Genomic DNA, 19,149 nt, shown 5'->3' with positions numbered 1-19,149 from the left:
TGTTCCATTGTTCTATATGTCTGTTTTTGTGCCAGTACCATACTGTCTTGATTACTGTAGCTTTGTAGTATATTCTGAAGTCAGGGAGCGTGATTCCTCTAGCTCTGTTTTTCTTTCTCAAGATTGCTTTGGCTATTTGGGGTCTTTTGTGTTTCCTTACAAATTGTGAAATTTTTTGATCTAGTTCTGTGAAAAATGCCAGTGGTAGTTTGATAGGGATTGCATTAAATCTGTAGATTGCTTTGGGGAGTATAGTCATTTTCATAATGTTGATTCTTCCAATCCAAGAACATGGTATATTTCTCCATCTATTTGTATCATCTTTAATTTCTTTCAGCAGTGTCTTATAATTTTCTGCATACAGGTCTTTTGTCTCCTTAGGTAGGTTTATTCCTAGGTATTTTATTCTTTTGTTGCAAAGGTAAATGGGAGTGTTTTCTTAATTTCACTTTCAGGTTTTTCATCATTAGTGTATAGGAATGCAAGAGATTTCTGTGCATTAATTTTGTATCCTGCTACATTACCAAATTCATTGATTAGCTCTAGTAGTTTTCTGGTAGCATCTTTAGGATTCTCTATGTATAGTATCATGTCATCTGCAAACAGTGACAGTTTGACTTCTTCTTTTCCGATTTGGATTCCTTTTATTTCTTTTTCTTTGATTGCTGCGGCTAAAACTTCCAAAACTATGTTGAAAAATAGTGGTGAGAGTGGGCAACCTTGTCTTGTTCCTGATCTTAGTGGAAATGGTTTCAGTTTTTCACCACTGAGGACAATGTTGACTGTGGGTTTGTCATATATGGCCTTTATTATGTTGAGGAAAGTTCTCTCTATGCCTACTTTCTGGGGGGATTTTATCATAAATGGGTGTTGAATTTTGTCGAAAGCTTTCTCTGCATCTACTGAGATGATCATATGGTTTTTCTCCTTCAATTTGTTAATATGGTGTATCATGTTGATTGATTTGTGGATATTGAAGAATCCTTGCTTTCCTGGGATAAACCCCACATGATCATAATGTATGCTCCTTTTAATGTGCTGTTGGATTCTGTTTCTATTATTTTGTTGAGGATTTTTGCATCTATGTTCATCAGTGATATTGGCCTGTAGTTTTCTATCTTTGTGACATCTTCATCTGGTTTTGGTATCAGAGTGATGGTGGCCTCGTAGAATGAGTTAAGGAGTGTTCCTCCCTCTGCTATATTTTGGAAGAGTTTGAGAACGATAGGTGTTAGCTCTTACTCTAAATGTTTGATAGAATTCTAAGTGTTTGATAGAATTCTACTGTGAAGCCATCTGGTCCTGGGCTTTTGTTTGTTGGAAGATTTTTAATCACCATTTCAATTTCAGTGCTTGTGATTGGTCTGTTCATATTTTCTATTTCTTCCTGGTTCAGTCTTGGAAGGTTGTGCATTTCTAAGAATTTGTCCATTTCTTCCAGGTTGTCCATTTTATTGGCATATAGTTGCTTGTAGTAATCTCTCATGACCCTTTGTATTTCTGCAGTGTCAGTTGTTACTTCTCCTTTTTCATTTCTAATTCTATTGATTTGAATCTTCTCCCTTTTTTTCTTGATGAGTCTGGCTAATGGTTTATCAATTTTATCATCTCAAAGAACCAGCTTTTAGCTTTATTGATCTTTGCTATCATTTCCTTCATTTCTTTTTCATTTATTTCTGATCTGATCTTTATGATTTCTTTCCTTCTGCTAACTTTGGGGGGTCTTTTTGTTCTTCTTTCTCTACTTGCTTTAGGTCTAAGGTTAGGTTGTTTATTTGAGATGTTTCTTGTTTCTTAAGATAGGCTTGTATAGCTATAAACTTCCCTCTTAGAACTGCTTTTGCTGCATCCCATAGGTTTTGGGTCGTCGTGTTTTCATTGTCATTTGTTTCTAGGTATTTTTTGACTTCCTCTTTGATTTCTTCTGTGGTACCTTGGTTATTAAGTAGTGTGTTGTTTAACCACCATGTGTTTATATTTCTTACAGAGTTTTTTCTGTAATTGATATCTTGTCTCATAGCGTTGTGGTTGGAAAACATACCTGATACCATTTCAATTTTCTTAAATTTACCAAGGCTTGATTTGTGACCCAAGATATGATCCATCCTGGAGAATGTTCCATGAGCACTTGAGAAGAATGTGTATTCTGTTGTTTTTGTATGGAATGTCCTATAAATATCAATTAAGTCCATCTGGTTTAATGTATCATTTAAAGCTAGTGTTTCCTTATTTATTTTCATTTTGGATGATCTGTCCATTGGGGAAAGTGGGGTGTTAAAGTCCCCTACTATGAGTGTTTTACTGTCGATTTCCCCTTTTATGGCTGTTAGTATTTGCCTTATTTATTGAGGTGCTCTTATGTGGGTGCATAAATATTTATAATTGTTATATCTTCTTGGATTGATCCCTGGATCATTATGTAGTGTTCTTCTTTGTCTAATAGTCTTTGTTTTAAAGTCTATTTTGTCTGATACGAGAATTGCTACTCCAGCTTTCTTTTGATTTCCATTTGCATGGAATAATTTTTTCCATCCCCTTAGGTTCAGTTGGTATGTGTCCCTCAGTCTGAAGTGGGTCTCTTGTAGACAGCATATATACGGGTCTTGTTTTTGTATCCATTCAGCCAATCTGTGTCTTGTTTGGAGCATTTAATCCATTTACATTTAAGGTAATTATCGATGTGTATGTTCCTATCACCATTTTGCTAATTATTTTGGGTTTATTATTTTAGGTCTTTTCCTTCTCTTGTGTTTCCTGCCTAGAGAAGTTCCTTTAGCATTTGTTGTAAATCTGCTTTGGTGCTGAATTCTCTTAGCTTTTGCTTATCTGTAAAGGTTTTAATTTCTCCATCAAATCTGAATGAGATCCTTGCTGGGTAGAGTAATCTTGGTTGTAGGTTTCTCTTTCATCATTTTAAGTATGTCCTGCCACTCCCTTCTGGCTTGCAGAGTTTCTGCTGAAAGATCAGCTGTTAACCTTATGGGGATCCCTTATGTGTTACTTGTTTTTCCCTTGCTGCTTTTAATATTTGTTCTTTGTATTTAATTTTTGATAGTTTGCTTAATATGTGTCTTGGTGTGTTTCTCCTTGTATTTATCCTGTATGGGACTCTCTGTGCTTCCTGGACGTGATTAATTATTTCCTTTCCCATATTAGGGAAGTTTTCAACTGTAATCTCTTCATATATTTTCTCAGTCCCTTTCTTTTTCTATTCTTCTTCTGGGACCCCTGTAATTCGAATGTTGGTATGTTTAATGTTGTCCCAGAGGTCTCTGAGAGTGTCCTCAGTTCTTTGCATTCTTTTTTCTTTATTCTGTTCTGCGGTACTTATTTCCACTATTGTATCTTCCAGGTCACTTATCCATTCTTCTGCCTCAGTTATTCTGCTATTGATCCCTTCTAGAGAATTTTTAATTTCATTTAGTGTGTTGTTCATCTCTGTTTGTTTGCTCTTTAGTTCTTCTAGGTCCTTGTTAAACATTTCTTCTATTTTCTCCGTTCTATTTCCAAGATTTGGTATCATCTTTACTACCATTATTCTGAATTCTTTTTCAGGTAGACTGCCTATTTCATCTTCATTTGTTAGGTCTGGTGGGTTTTTGCCTTGCTTCTTTATCTGCTGTATGTTTCTCTGTCTTCTCATTTTGCTTAACTTACTGTGTTTGGGGTCTTCTTTTCACAGGCTGCAGGTTTGTAGTTCCCGTTGTTTTTGGTGTCTGTCCCCAGTGGCTAACATTGGTTCAGTGGGTTGTGTAGGCTTCCTGGTGGAGGGGACTAGTGCCTGTGTTCTGGTGGATGAGGCTGGATCTTGTCTTTCTGGTGGGCAGTTCCTCGTCTTGTTGTGTGTTTGGGGATGTCTGTGGACTTATTATGATTTTAGGAAGCCTCTCTGCTAATGGGTGGGGTTGTGTTCCTGTCTTGCTAGTTGTTTGGCGTAGGGTGTCCTGCACTGTAGCTTGTTGGTCGTTGAGTGAAGCTGGGTGCTGGTGTTGAGATGAAGATCTCTGGGAGATTTTCACCGTTTGATATTACGTGGAGCTGGGAGGTCTCTTGTGGACCAGTGCCCTGAACTTGGCTCTCCCATCTCAGAGGCACATCCCTGATGCGTGCCTGGAGCACCAAGAGCCTGTCCTCCACGTGGCTCAGAATAAAAGGGAGAAAAGAAAGAAAGAAAGAAAGAAAGAAGATAAAATAAAATAAAGTAAAATAAAATATAATAAGCTTATTAAAATAAAAAATTATTCTTAAGAAAAAAAAATTTTTAAGTAAAAAATAAAAAGACAGACTGAACCCTAGGACAAATGGTAAAAGCAAAGCTATACAGACAAAATCACACACAGAAGCATACACATACACACTAAGAAAAAGAGAAAAAGGGTGAAAATATATATATATCATTGCTCCCAAAGTCCACCTTCTCAATGTGGGATGATTCGTTGTCTATTCAGGTATTCCACAGATGCAGGGTACATCAAGTTGATTGTGGAGATTTAATCCGCTGCTCCTGAGGCTGCTGGGAGAAATTTCCCTTTTTCTTCTTTGTTCGCACAGCTCCCAGGGTTCAGCTTTGGATTTGGACCCGCCTCTGCGTGTAGTTCGCCTGAGGGCGTCTGTTCTTCGCTCAGACAGGATGGGGTTAAAGGAGCAGCTATTTCAGGGGCTCCGGCTCACTCAGGCCGGGGGGAGGGAGGGGCACGGAGGCAGGGCGAGCCTGTGGCGGCAGAGGCCGGCGTGACGTTGCACCAGCCTGAGGCGCGCCATCCCAGGGAAGTTGTCCCTGGATCGCGGGAGCCTCACAGTGGCGGGCTGCACAGGCTCCCGGAGGGGAGGTGGGGATAGTGACCTTTGCTCGCTCACAGGCTTCTTGGTGGCGCAGCAGCAGCCTTAGCGTCCCTTGCCTGTCTCTCGGGTCCGCGCTGACAGCCGCAGCCTGTGCCCGTCTCTAGAGCTCCTTTAAGCAGTGCTTTTAATCCCCTCTCCTTGAGCGCTAGGAAACAAAGAGGCAAGAAAAAGTCTTTTGCCTCTTTGGCAGCTCCAGACCTTTTCCCAGGCTCCCTCCCGGCCAGCCGTGGCGCACTAACCCCTTCAGGCTGTGTTTACACCGCCAACCCCAGTCCTCTCCCTGCGCTCCGAAGCCCGAGCCTCTGCTCCCAGCCCCACCCGCCCCGGCGGCCGAGCAGACAAGCCTCTCGGGCTGGTGACTGCTGGTTGGCACTGATCCTCTGTGCGGGAATCTCTCCGCCTTGCCCTCCGCAACCCTGTGGCTGCGCTCTCCTCCGCGGCTCCGAAGCTTCCCCCCTCCGCCACCTGCAGTCTCCGCCCGCAAAGGGGCTTCTAGTGTGTGGAAACCTTTCCTCCTTCACAGCTCCCTCCTACTGGTGCAGGTACCGTCCTTATTCTTTGTCTCTGTTTTTTTCTTTTTTCCTTTGCCCTACTCAGGTATGTAGGGGAGTTTCTTGCCTTTTGGGAGGTCTGAGGTCTTCTGCCAGTGTTCAGTAGGTATTCTGTAGGAGTTGTTCCACATGTAGATGCATTTCTGATGTATCTGTGGGGAGGAAGGTGAGCTCCGCGTCTTACTCTTCCGCCATCTTGAAGCGCCTTCTTCCTTATCCATCTTAACTATCTAAGGCCAGTATCCTGTTTTTCTCCATCCTGAATTCCCCTCAGGGCAGCTGCAGTGGCTGATGGCTTGATGCAGGCAACATTCCTTGTTTACTGAAATGGTAGTCAACATTTTTTGTCCACAGCTTCAACTGGAGCTAATGGAAGAGTTTCAGTTATTACTAATGATGAAATCTTAGTATGATTACCAGGGAGGCTAATGCAGGGTATATGACAAAATCATGGGAGGAGAGACCAAGAATTCGACAATTCAGAGTATCAGAAAATTGTCTATGTAGTAATTAAAACAGCTGATAGTTATGACTGTGATGATGCTGGAATGACGAGGAGTGAGTTAAGAAATAAAATCTTCCAGCAATGAGGGCAACTAGGAGGAGTAGATTATGTAGTGTGATGATGTGAGATTCAAAGGTTAGGGAGGAGGAAAGAGGAAGGGAGAATTATCTGGAACTAGCTCTGAGGTGCACAGAAGATACATCCCCCACCTTCCTGCCCTAGAAAAGGGAGCAAAACCAGCTACAGTTGGAGAGATAATAGGAACTCAACGTATGATTGTTCTGAGTCTAGTTTAGTACTTCACTTCATAGATGAGGAAGTTATTTTTAACGTTTTGCAAATTCATAGTTACTAAATTGTGAAGAATTTTCCAGTGCAAAATGTGAATATATATAAACACAGATTAGTCCCGTACACTCTCTACAGATTTATTAAATTCATCACTCATATTTAGAATAATGAATCTCAGGCATTAAAAATTCCTCCTACAGATAACAAGGTAAATTATATCTTTCACTTTCTAAAATGGTAAGTACACGCATTCATTCTAGTTCTAAATGTGTTCAGCAGAAGAATTAAATAGGAAAAGGTTTTTTATCTTGTATGTTAATATAAATCATTAATGGGTACATAATTAATATACTACTCTTGCATACACATAATGGGAGGTGAAACAATATCTAACAGCTGGACTCTTTCTTAAAAAAAAAGTTTTTGAACATTGTTCATTCATTCATTCATTCATTTTTGCCACTTCACTGATTTTTTGACATAATTAGAAATTCTGACTCCTTCCTTTGTATTCGACATCTAGTTGCCAATGGCACTGGGTCAGGCAAGCCCCCCGGCAGACAGTACAGTACACCATTTGATTTGCCTGAATTTGAAACCAAATGCTTTAAATGAGTGTATTTAAACTTCTCAGAAAGAGAAGATTAAATACTAGCATTAGGGGAAAATATTTTTCCCTACAAATTCCTTGGCTTGCTTTTATCAGGCAATGAAAATTTTATAATATAGCATTTTTATTTTGCCTTAACTGCCAAGAAAGTCAAAGTAAAATTTGGGGTTCAACTCTAGCAACAAGGTATGTGTTTGGACACAATTATTTCTCATGGCTTAAAAGGTCTTTAGTTCTGTTTATAGATTTTAGTGCTCAATTTAACATTGTGTTTAAGTTTATAACATGCTTAATATCTTTTGGGAGAAGTACCGTTTTAATAAAACCATTAATATTTTATGTTTTTCTCCTCTTTCTGTTTGCTCTTCATATGGCATCTGCCTTCTATTTTTTCATGAAAAACAGAACAATTAAGGCAAACTGTAATACTTTTTACACTTAAAAAAAAATTCAAAAAGCCTGTGATAATTTTTCAACAAGGAAAGAGTCCACTTATTTCTCATATATCACTAATTCTATGTTTTAATAGAAAAAAATGCCTTTAAATACAATATTTACTAATATTAAATTGGTTAATTTATTACATTTAAAAATTCCTAGCTGTTTCTACTTTTTTAATATAGATTGCATCAAAAGATAAGAAATAGCAGAAGTAAAACCAATTAATCACTGAAAGAGTAATTAGTAAAACTTTATTGTGCACACACCAAAAAGACAGTTTGAGAACTGGGAGCATTCAAACCGAAACACAAAATGAGGCTCAGAGAGATATTGTTATAAAGCAGCTTATATAGTAAAGAGTGACTATCCTTCACAGTGATTTTGTCTTAAATGATAAGGAATTGGTTAGTGGTTACCTCATATGAACCTTGGGAAACAGTTTAAGTTTTGCTTATGATTTCCAGAGGCATAAGCAAGAAATGACCCAGTTCAAGCTAGTCTTGCAAAATAAGCTACATTAAGCTTTGCTTGTAGGACTAAACTGGTTTTGTCTGCTTAGGGAATTTTCAAGGCTGGTCTCCATTTTTTTTTAATTTTAACAGTAACTTGTTTTGTAAAACAACTTATTCTTTCTCTGTGATTTAAAAATATATTTTGAAAATAATGGATCAGCTTTAGAAACATATAAAGATTACTTTCTTCATATATGAAATCCACTAACCTTTCTAGGAAATAAAATTAAATCTATTTTTAAGAATGAGACTAACTAGGAACCAAATAGAACAGGTAACTGCTGTGCTATTTTCATATGTCATCTGGCAACTCAGTAAAACTGTTGGAGTAGAAATACAGAAAAGATGATTGATGAAAAAATGCTCTCTCTCCTGTACCACTTCACATTCAAGTTAAAATGTGAACACGGAGAATTTGGGGAAAGCAGTTTAACAGCTCTAGAATTTTCTTGATTAATACTTCTACCTTAAAATACAGATTTCAAGAATTAAATTATTTTCATTCTGAAGGAAATGGAATTTCAAGTAATTGTTTTAATTAACCAAAGAATTAAAAAACTACCTATTTTTCATCTTCTTAAGTGGGTCAAACTCTTAGGAAAGGAATGAAGTGACTGCCTTGGGCAGAGACATGATGAATATAGATCAAATCAAAATGTGATATGACTTGTTCCACTTAAATGGCTTTTTAGAAAGCTTGCTCTGGGTCAAAAAAGAAAAAAAATGGTGCAAGAGCTTGGTAAGTTTTGTGTGACCTGAACTCAAATTCAGGTAAACACATGTAGCCTGAGTGCATTAGCTTGTAAATATACCCAGTTCAGTTCACTCACTTAACAGACATTTACTGGACAGGAACGAGATGCCAAGCATGACACAAACTGTACTTTCAAAAGTCTATGTGTGTAAAAGAAAATGACAACACACACTATGCTTTCAGGACAATTCAGTCTAATGGAGGGTATAAACAAAGGAATGATGGAAAGCAAAGCAAAGATCCTGTGACAGCTACTGTGATAGACATCAACACAGATGGAGAAACTGGAGGGTGGGAGGTAAATTTGAATTCTGGAGGAGCTGGAAAGCTTCACAGGGGACATAACTGAATTGGGACTTGAAAAATATCCAGTTATGGAGAAGTGGATAAGAATTTCAGGCACAGGGAACAGATGATGAGAATGCACAGAAGTGGCACATTTTCAGAAACATGGAAATTTGGGTAATTCTTGCACGGTGAAGTGGTGTGAAATAGAGCTATAAAAGTAGAATTGAATTGTATCATAAAGTGCCTTATATAAATGTGTATTTTGTTCCAAGCAGAGATTGAGGAATCAATAAATGTATTATTTTGTTTTGCTTTAATTCAAGAATATCAATATTTTTAATTTTAAAATATTTTATAAGAATAACAGTGGATATGAAGAATTAATGTAAGGAAGAAATGGTTATTGTGATGTGACCTACAAGTCTATTATAGGAGTGATCACAGGGAAAACATGTTTAAGAAACATTTCTGACATAGCTGATTGGATATTGAGGAAAAGGAAGATAGAGAGTTTAGTGATAATGTAGGTTTATTGAAAAAATGAATAATATCTGTCAGTGAAGATAAGAAAACTTACTTGGTAAAGCTGTATAATTTCAAGAAATGACATATCAAATTTTTGCCGTCTACACTGAACAATGTGGACAGTTAATTATGCTCTCTTTTTGGATTGCAAGTAGGGAGACTCTCATAGGTGGTATATTTTAAAATGTGTGTGCAGAGGACTGTTCAGAAGTACACTCTCTTCCTCTAGAACCTGAGAAAAAATTTTAAAATGTGCAGGGCAGGTATAGAGACACAACGTAGAGAATGGACATGTGGACACTGGGGGTGGGGAAGGGGAGGGTGGGACAAACTGGGAGATTAGAACTGACATATATACACTACCATGTGTAAAATAGATAGCTAGTGGGAACCTGCTATAAAGCACAGGAAGCTCAGCTCTGTGCTCTGTGATGACCTAGATGGGCGGGATGGGAGGGGGGGCGTGGGAAGGAGGTCCAAGAGGGAGGGGCTATATGTATACATATAGCTGATTCACTTCATTGTACAACAGAAACCAACACTACATTGTAAAGCAACTATGCTCCAATTAAAAAAAAAAAGAACCGGACTCTTACTGAAACGTAGATGATGGCAGCGTGAGGTTGTATCTTACCATTTAAGACCATGCATGTATCAGATATTTATTTAAGAGACTGAAATGTTTAAAGGAATTTAAAAATATATTTTGTTCAATTAATCTTTAAATATTTGCAGTTTAGAAAGCCTAGCCTGTAATCACCCACCAGAGACAAAATATCTCATAACAGTTGACAGGGGAGATTCTTTACCCATATATCTGGGTTCAAATACTCCCTGTTATTTATTAGCTGTGTGATTTAGAGCAAGTGACTTATACTCTCCTTGCTGAAGTTTCTTCATCTGCAAAACAAGAATGATAATAGACAATACTATTATTAGTAGAGTACTGTAATTACAATGAGGAATAAATAATAAAAGTAAACACTAAGAGTGCCCTTAGCAAAGGCTAGTAAGCACTGATCTAAGCATTTTAATACATGTTCTTATTAATTCCTTATGAGAAGCCCACAGATTATGTATTATTACCCTATTTACAGATGAGGAAATCATGGTAGAGTTGCTGACTGACTTGCCAAGTCAAGAAGCCAGAGTTTGGCAGACGCACCATTTGAACCCAAACAGTCAGGATTCACTGTCTGTCTTACAACCACTTTATTTCCTGATTCTTTCATGGGTGATTTTATTTTAAGCTTTAAAGGTAGGTGAGCTCACATATGTAAAGTATTTAAATCTTTACATGTATGTCTGGCATTGACTAAGTGCCAGTAAATGTTAGTTGCTTTTCTTACTACTACTCTTTCTACTACAATTTAATAGTTAACCTATGAATGTCAGAAACTGAAGTGCCTGATATACATATGACATCTTATGTGCATAAATGCACAGCATCTTCTCATCAGTATAACTGATACTTTATTAGAGAAGTCTCTATCACAGCAGCATGTTACTAGTAACATTCTCTCTCTTTTTTTATTTACCTGGCTTATTGTCTGCTTTACTAGATAATGAACTCCATAAGAGAAGAAAGTTTGTCTACCCTTTTTCTGTTTCATATCCAGCAAACAGCTGGACCCATCATAGGCCCTTAGTAAATATTTGTGATAAACAAAAGTGAACACAATAGAAATAAGAAGAAAAGGATCTTTTTCTCCCCTCAGTCACTTGCATAGCCTATCAACAACATCGAAATGAGGACACAGTGCATTATTTTTCTATAATCATTAACAAGGTGACAAGCAGGCCCTTGGCATAAAGAATGTGAGCGTAAAAGACTTGTCAGAGAGGGTCTCGGGCCCCCCAATGGTACCATTGCCTTTCTCCCTGGATTGCCTACCTGCTTTGTCTCAAGAGAAGCATAAGAAGGCAAATATATTTCCTAGAGTCGCAGCCAAGATGCAGGTCAGCTCCAGAAAACTATGAAATACCTGCTACAGGAGATTTCTTGGTTTTGGAGGAAAAATATTTGAATTCAAAGAAGAAATTTTTCTTCCTCCAGAAGAGATACGTATACTAATATATTGTGCAGAATAATACTTACTTACCCTTATAGACTTACATATCTTATTTCTATTTGAGAGTTAATACTACCAGGTAACTTTTCTCCCCTTCATGTTCTCAGCAAGAATAAACCATAAGGAGTATTGATATGTTTATTTTAATATCTGAAACTAGACCCTAGCTTTCAAAGTTTTGGAGCACAGAATTATAAAGAAACATGAAGAGGGAATATTTTTTTAAAAGAGTGAAAACCAGTGATTTATTAGTGGAAGTTATTTTCTTATATGGAGACCTTTGGAGAAATGAACACAAGAAAGAAGATATGACACCTTCTTAAATGTCAATTTTTTGGTAAGAAGTAATCTCTTGGTACTGATTTTCACCTAAAAATGTGTTTGCGATAAGATTTGCAAATTGTTTAGGATTGATTGAGAGTTGCTCTTAGTCTTATCATATATATTTTTATCACATATGTATATTTTAATTAATCATGTTATAATTAATATACGAGTGTATATTGTGTAAAAGGTCATGCTGTGGACCTAAAATGCATAAGCCATGGTTCTAATCCCCAAAAATGTCATCCGGGTGATATATCAATATAATGCAGAAATGACAGTGTGATTCGTCAGTGAAAACAATGCTCTTACATGCATTGCGTTTTGTTTACCAACAACAGTTACTCGATTTTGACTCAGTTCACCTGATCACATTTTAATAAATCAGTGTAACATACTGATGTCACCTGAATACAGTGTGAAGAATTGTCTGTGACCTCTGATAACTATATGTTTATAGCTTTAGTCAGTAAAATGATTGCTGTTTTTACCATAGTAGAATTTTAATCTAGATACAAAAATTTAATTCAGAGGGGAAATTTGGCAGAATCATGTAATGAAAAGGAAAGAATGCCAGGGATAGAACCTCAATAAGATCTCTCTGGTTAGAGTAAGAGAAAGAAGATTGATATGTTGTAAACAAAGAGACGTGATGATTAAACTTTCAATTCTAACCCAGAGCTCTTTCTCTCGTAAATCAAATTAAATACTTATTGCCTTTTTAAAATGGACTTTTCTCTCATCTTAAAATATTTAATAAAGTAATACTTATTTTAATATACTTACATAGTTCTTATAGTGTACATTCTAATGGTTATGCTTTTTTATGCTACAGTTCACAGAAACTTATGTTTAGTAATTCAAATATGAGCATATAGTGTCATCAATTTTTTAATATCCAAACAAGTCATATATGTTATATCATAAAAATATTGAAATATGTGAATGAAAATTCAACCAACATATTTTTACAATGTTTTGAACCATGAAGTGCTTTATAGGCTTCTGCTCTTTCTTAACATTCAAATTAATTTTATTTAATTCAAAGCTCCTTCTTTAAATACAGGGGCAACATATATTTAATTTTGCCAATTTAAAATATTTTTGTGCTTTAATTAGCCATTCTCTTTGTGCAGTATCCTTACTGGGTATACTGTAATTATTTGCAAATAGTCCTTACTCCACAATCCATATTGTAAACAGAATTTGAATATGCCATTTGAAAGGAATGAGGGAATTAATTAAATATATTTCATATATTTTCAAAAATGAACGTCTGCAGCCTAGAAATACCTATGCAAAAAGGACTAGATTTTTTTTAACTGCAGGTATAATACTTTTGATTTGTTGCAAAAATAAATGAGTTGTGATAAGAGACAGAATTAAATTAACGTGGTTTTGTACAGCTGTGTCTCACTTCAGAGAATAAATCTATTCTTGAAAATGCAGAAAATTACTTTAAAAAATTAAGCCTTAGTTTAGACATACTAGCAAACCCCACTTTTTTTTTTTTTTTTTTTTTTCTTTTTGCGGTATGCGGGCCTCTCACTGTTGTGGCCTCTCCCGTTGCGGAGCACAGGCTCCGGATGCGCAGGCCCAGCGGCCATGGCTCACGGGCCCAGCCGCTCCGCGGCATATGGGATCCTCCCAGACCGGGGCACGAACCCGTATCCCCTGCATCGGCAGGCGGACTCTCAACCACTGCGCCACCAGGGAGGCCCTGCAAACCCCACTTTTAAAGGAACATCTGTGTGTGTGTGTGTGTGTGTGTGTATCTTTGCTCAGTGCTTTGCATATAGTCAGAAGGGGCAAAACAGCTTTAGGGAAAAAAAAACTATAAAATCTTTATTATGTATATCCATCACAAATTTCAAATTCTTTTCTCGAAAGAGTTTTTATATGGCTCATGTATGAAAGCACTTGTGTATTTACATTGACATAGAAGTGACAAAGTACCTACATGTTGAGGATGGTATTGGGAGAGATTTTCATAGAATTTCAGTATCTAGATTACGAGCTCCATGAGGACAGATACTGTTTTATGTTTTGATCCCTGAAATGTTCCAAGCCTGTACATCATACAGAGTGAGCACTCAATATATTCATTATTCTCAGAATACTTTTGTTGAATGAATGAATGGACAATTTGTAAATGATCACCATGCTTGTTTTAGATAATAAAAATGAGAATGTAGCCAGTTGTAAGTTACTTGTTTGAGGCAGGTAGTGGCAATACCTAATATATAGGTTCCTAAGGCAGAGTGATATTGTCCTTCAGTAAAATATTTTATTCTTAAGTGCTAAATCAGTGATAAAAGTAAACATCTAACCAAGGTTATTTGTACTAAAATATGTTATACTCTTTTATTCTATGTACCTCCTTTCTTAAATCATCCTGTGATTTACAAAGCATTTCTTCGTGAGCTAGATACATAAAGTAATATCAATTTTATTATGACGATTTATTTGTCCGTTCAATAAACACTTAGTAAATGCTTTCCTTCAGCAGTATGCTAAGTAGTGGGAATAAAATTGTGTACACGTGACTGCCACGGTCCCTGCCCAATGGACATTTCCTCTTGTGACAGAAACAAACAAAAAACAAGTAAACACATACATTAGCAAAATAAATTTGTCTTGTGATAGTGCTTTGAACAAAATTAATAGAGATTGGGAGTTGGGGATTGAATGAATCTGTAGTTAACAGTGATCGGGGAGGCACTTTCAAGAAAGTAACATTTAAGCTGAGATCTGAAAGTTGCAAGTTCAGCTTACAAGTGACTTCCCCATTTGTATAGGGTCTAAAATATCTCCAAAGGCAGGCATCTATGCCACTTGGAGGGGGACAAGGAGAGAGGTTACTACAGCTGTGATGTGCAATAATCAGTACAGTTTGAAATGTTTGCATCGAGTAGTTAATTCCTATTTACCAAAATGGGAACGTCCCTATTACGTCAAATAGTTATTATGAGGCACCCATATTTTTTATGTTGTTCAACCAATGTTTGGGATGTTAAAATAACTGCCTAATAGAAAACAAAGAAATAGAATTTTGATAATACCCAAGCAAGTGCAGTATAAATTTATATATCAAATCTTGACTATATTTCTATTTTTTATTTGATTTCTTTATTTTATACATGTTTCTCAGGATAGTCCACTGGTCTTACAGTCTGACAGGAATGTAACAGTGAATGCAAGAAATCACATGGGGCAGTTAACTGGACAGCTGACAGTAGGTGAGTGCTTTGGGGTAAAGATTGCTCATACCATCTTACTCCATTTAAAACTCTGTGGTTGTTTAAATTGGGAAAAGCAAAAGTATATTATTTCTCTAATATATATTTAGGCATCCCATTCCAGCCCAGTTAGCTAGCACATGATTTGATTTGTCATAGGCTAGTTATGGTCATTGTTACTCTTGTCATTGTGTTATTGTGAGACTGAATTACATATATTTTGCTGTTATTACTCTTGAATTATGAAATGTACCACTTTCCTAACAATATCTCCCTAGTATATGTTAAATTATAGTAAATAGGCTAAAACAAACATGAGATGTAACATCTATGTATCCTTTGTTCTAAACAAATAATTTACTAATTATTATCTGCTTATAAAATTAGAAAAAATAATACAGTAATTGAATATAAAAAATCTTAACATTGATCAATTACTTATAAATTTTATGTTGAAATTATATATATCTTAGGGTTTATACGGTTTAGAAGTTGTAAATATAAGTTTATGATAAAATATTATTAATGTTTTCTCATATTGTCAAAAAATTAATTTAGAGATTCATTAGTGGCATTATTGTTTGAATTTTTATAAGAAAAAAGGGAAATTAAAAGTCAGTTGTAATTATGTAAAATGATACAAAGACTTGATTTGTGTGTAATTGCTAAAATATTTTTAAAATACTGTATTTTTCTGTGGGAAAATTACCTAATACTTACTGATATTGTATATGCATGATAGTATATTATAAAGAGTAAATTGCAATTTTGAGGGCTGAGTTATCCTTATCTTGAGAAATTAATCATCATCTAATGCAAATGTATGTTTCCAGTATTTCTAATTAAATTACAAAAGAGTATGACATATGAAATGTGAGATTTATAAACATGAATTTGATTCTGTCCACTTATTTCTAGGTATATGAAACACTTTTTGATGTTACTCGCTTTAATGAAGCCCAAAGTGAAACTTACATTGTGGCATATGTGTATTTTGAAAAAATATAATTGCATTTTATTATAATTATTAAATTTTATTTTGCGTTTTATTTACATTGTAAAAGTTGGTCAGTAGATATCTATCAATTGCTACATTTGATAGTATTTTGTGACATGATATCAATTATGGGGGGGCGCTATAGACAAATGGATTAAAAATTAGAGAAAAGAAATATGTCTATGGACACAGAACTGATTCAGAAGCACCAGGCGCTTAATTTAAATGTCCATGCCAATTTACTATTGCTATGTTGGAACTGCGGAAACAGGCCTAAACTGGGCAGATTTTCCATATCATAATTTTTTTAATTTTGAGAACTCTTTAGCTAGATAGAACTTTATTCTGCATCCTTTTCTTGGTTAAAAAAAAAAAAGTCCATAGTGGAAATGCCAACCTGTAAATTAAACACGCAAAGACCATATACCAATGTCCAGTGTCACATACAATCACTACATAACTACTGTACTACCTGTAGAGCAAAGCAGCTGTTTTATTTTATGAAGGATAATCAAATACCATTTACATTTTGCTACCTGCTTTCCTGCAGTAAATATGAAGAATAATAGTATTGTGCTTGTGTTTTCAACCACTGTTCCAAGTTAATTTTAACGTAGAATCAATATTTGCCAATTACATGAAAAGAAAGAAGAATGAAGAGGAACAGAAAGGGTGATAGGTTAGGGAGAAAGATTAAGCTTAATTTTAAATGAAGCAAATCTATTTAATGATGCAGCAGCTTATTTCTGTGGATAGAAACATACTCATTCCAGTGAGGCTTAAGCTGAAAACTGTTTAATATCCTGGTCCTCTGAGTGTACTGTTGGTGACCTCCATCTTTTCACTGCTTTGTATTTTTCAATAAACATACAGAGAACAAAGGAAGAAGTAGATAAAGGGGAGTAGGTCAGGGATAATGTATTCATTTTTGGAGTCAAACCATATGGGACTCCAAAACAATAATTATCTCTTGGAGACTCACTTTTCTCATCTCTAAAATAGAGATATGGACATTTATTTAGAATCATACATAAGAATTGGGGCAATTTCAGTGTCTGCAAATCTTAGGCAATTAAATCTCAAATTGGTCATTATTTGGATGATGGTGATTGTAATTTTTGGTATCACTTAAGTTACAAATACATTGCTATCATGTGAAAGATTTCATGATGCTTTTCTATCCAATGTGTCTCTGGGATAGTAGTTGAGGAATACATGCTGGATTATAATACCGTTACAAAGATATACTACAAAACACATCACAGAAAGTGTGCCTGATGTGTGGATAATGTTTTAATCATGTCATGGTAAAATTATCTTTAGGTAGAATTTGAAGAGATAAATGGATGGATTCAAGCAATGTATTCAGTCAGGATTCATTTTTAATTATATTGACACAAAGTAACTGTTTTAACCCTTTTTTCCTATTTCCTTTTTTTCATTCTTTCAGTTTTTGTTCAGGGGCATGGTCTTGATTATAGTTTAAGCATGACATTACTTGGCAATATTTTAAAAAATATACTACTGAAAAATAGACTAATATTTATGGAAAATAAATTCAGTTATTCTTCACTGTCTAGGTAAAAAAATTCTAATTTCTACCCTAAATCTATCAATCACGATTAGGAAAGTATAGTCAATTCTACCAATGTGACAGACTTTGAATATTTTTCCAAATTTTATTTTCATTGTAAATGGGAGAAGAAAATTTCCCTTATCAGTAGCTACTTGTAACATTTTTCTCAAAAATACATAAAAGATTGTTCAGCCAAGCAAATATCCACTCCCCTTGTACTCTGCCCTTCTATTTTTGTTTACAAGTCTACCTTCCTACTGATCCAATTCTCAGGGATATGTGTAGTCCATGGCCTAGGCAGACTGGTGTGTTAATTCTAATCCAAACTCACTCTAAGAATATGAAACCAGATTATTTATAATCCAATAAGGCAAAGAAAATATTTTATATATATGCCAGCTCAGACATAATCAAAACTAAAACTGAACATTTTTAGAATTTGGGTAAATTTTAAAAATGACAAACATTATTGTATGCTTAAAGTTCCAGGCTTTACGTAAATTTCTGATAATATCAGAATCTCCCTATTAAATTTAAGACTCTAATTTCTTTTTTTGTCTCTCATTTGTTTTATTTTTTATTTATATATTTTTAACATCTTTATTGGAGCATAATTGCTTTAAAATGGTGTGTTTCTACTTTATAACAAAGTGAATCAGTTATACAAATACATATGTTCCCATATCTCTTCCCTCTTGTGTCTCCCTCCCTCCCACCCCTGTAGGTGGTCACAAAGCACCTAGCTGATTTCCCTGTGCTATGCGGCTGCTTCCCACTAGCTATCTACCTTACGTTTGGTAGTGTATATATGTCCATGCCTCTCTCTCACTTTGTACCAGCTTACTCTTCCCCCTCCCCATATCCTCAAGTCCATTCTCTACTAGGTCTGTGTCTTTATTCCTGTCTTGCTCCTAGGTTCTTCATGAACTTTCTTTTTTTTTTTTCTCTCAGATTCCATATATATGTGTTAGCATATGGTATTTGTCTTTCTCTTTCTGACTTACTTTGAATATTTTTCCACATTTTATTTTCATTGTAAACTAAAACTAAGCATTTTTAGAATTTGGGTAAATTTTTAAAATGACAAATATTGCTGTATGCTTAAAGTTCCAGGCTTCACTCTGTATGACAGATTCTAGGTCCGTCCACCTCACTACAAATAACTCAATTTTGTTTCTTTTTATGGCTGAGTAATATTCCATTGTGTATATGTGCCACACCTTCTTTATCCATTCATCTGTTGATGGACACTTAGGTTGATTCCATGTCCTGGCTATTGTACATAGAGCTGCAGTGAACATTTTGGTACATGACTCTTTTTGAATTCTGGTTTTCTCAGGGTATATGCCCAGTAGTGGGATTGCTGGGTCATATGGTAGTTCTATTTTTAGTTGTTTTTTTTGTTTGTTTTTTCTTTGTTGTTGTTGCAGAGCACAGGCTCCGGACGGGCAGGCTCAGCGGCCATGGCTCACAGGCCCAGCCGCTCCGCGGCATGTAGGATCTTCCCAGACCGGGGCACGAACCCGTATCCCCTGCATAGGCAGGTGGACTCTCAACCACTGCGCCACTAGGGAAGCCCTATTTTTAGTTTTTTAAGGAAACTCCATACTGTTCTCCATAGT

At 35.8% G+C, this 19,149-nt stretch overlaps 1 protein-coding gene across 3 annotated transcripts in view; it reads left to right on the top strand.

Moving 5' to 3' along the window:
* Nucleotides 1-19,149, top strand: part of SGCZ (sarcoglycan zeta) — an 883,936-nt gene that overhangs the window by 774,508 nt on the left and 90,279 nt on the right. For all 3 annotated transcript variants that reach the window (XM_081221232.1, XM_081221233.1, XM_081221231.1), the window contains one exon: nt 14,867-14,954. In XM_081221232.1, the coding sequence (XP_081077358.1) occupies nt 14,867-14,954 (88 nt within the window). The remainder of the gene's footprint in view (nt 1-14,866; nt 14,955-19,149) is intronic.

Source organism: Mesoplodon bidens (genome assembly GCF_964165515.1).
Source record: "Mesoplodon bidens genome assembly, chromosome: 20".
Taxonomy (NCBI): domain Eukaryota; kingdom Metazoa; phylum Chordata; class Mammalia; order Artiodactyla; family Ziphiidae; genus Mesoplodon; species Mesoplodon bidens.
The sequence above is the reverse complement of the archived record's forward strand: the minus strand, read 5'-3'. Positions and strand labels throughout refer to the sequence as shown.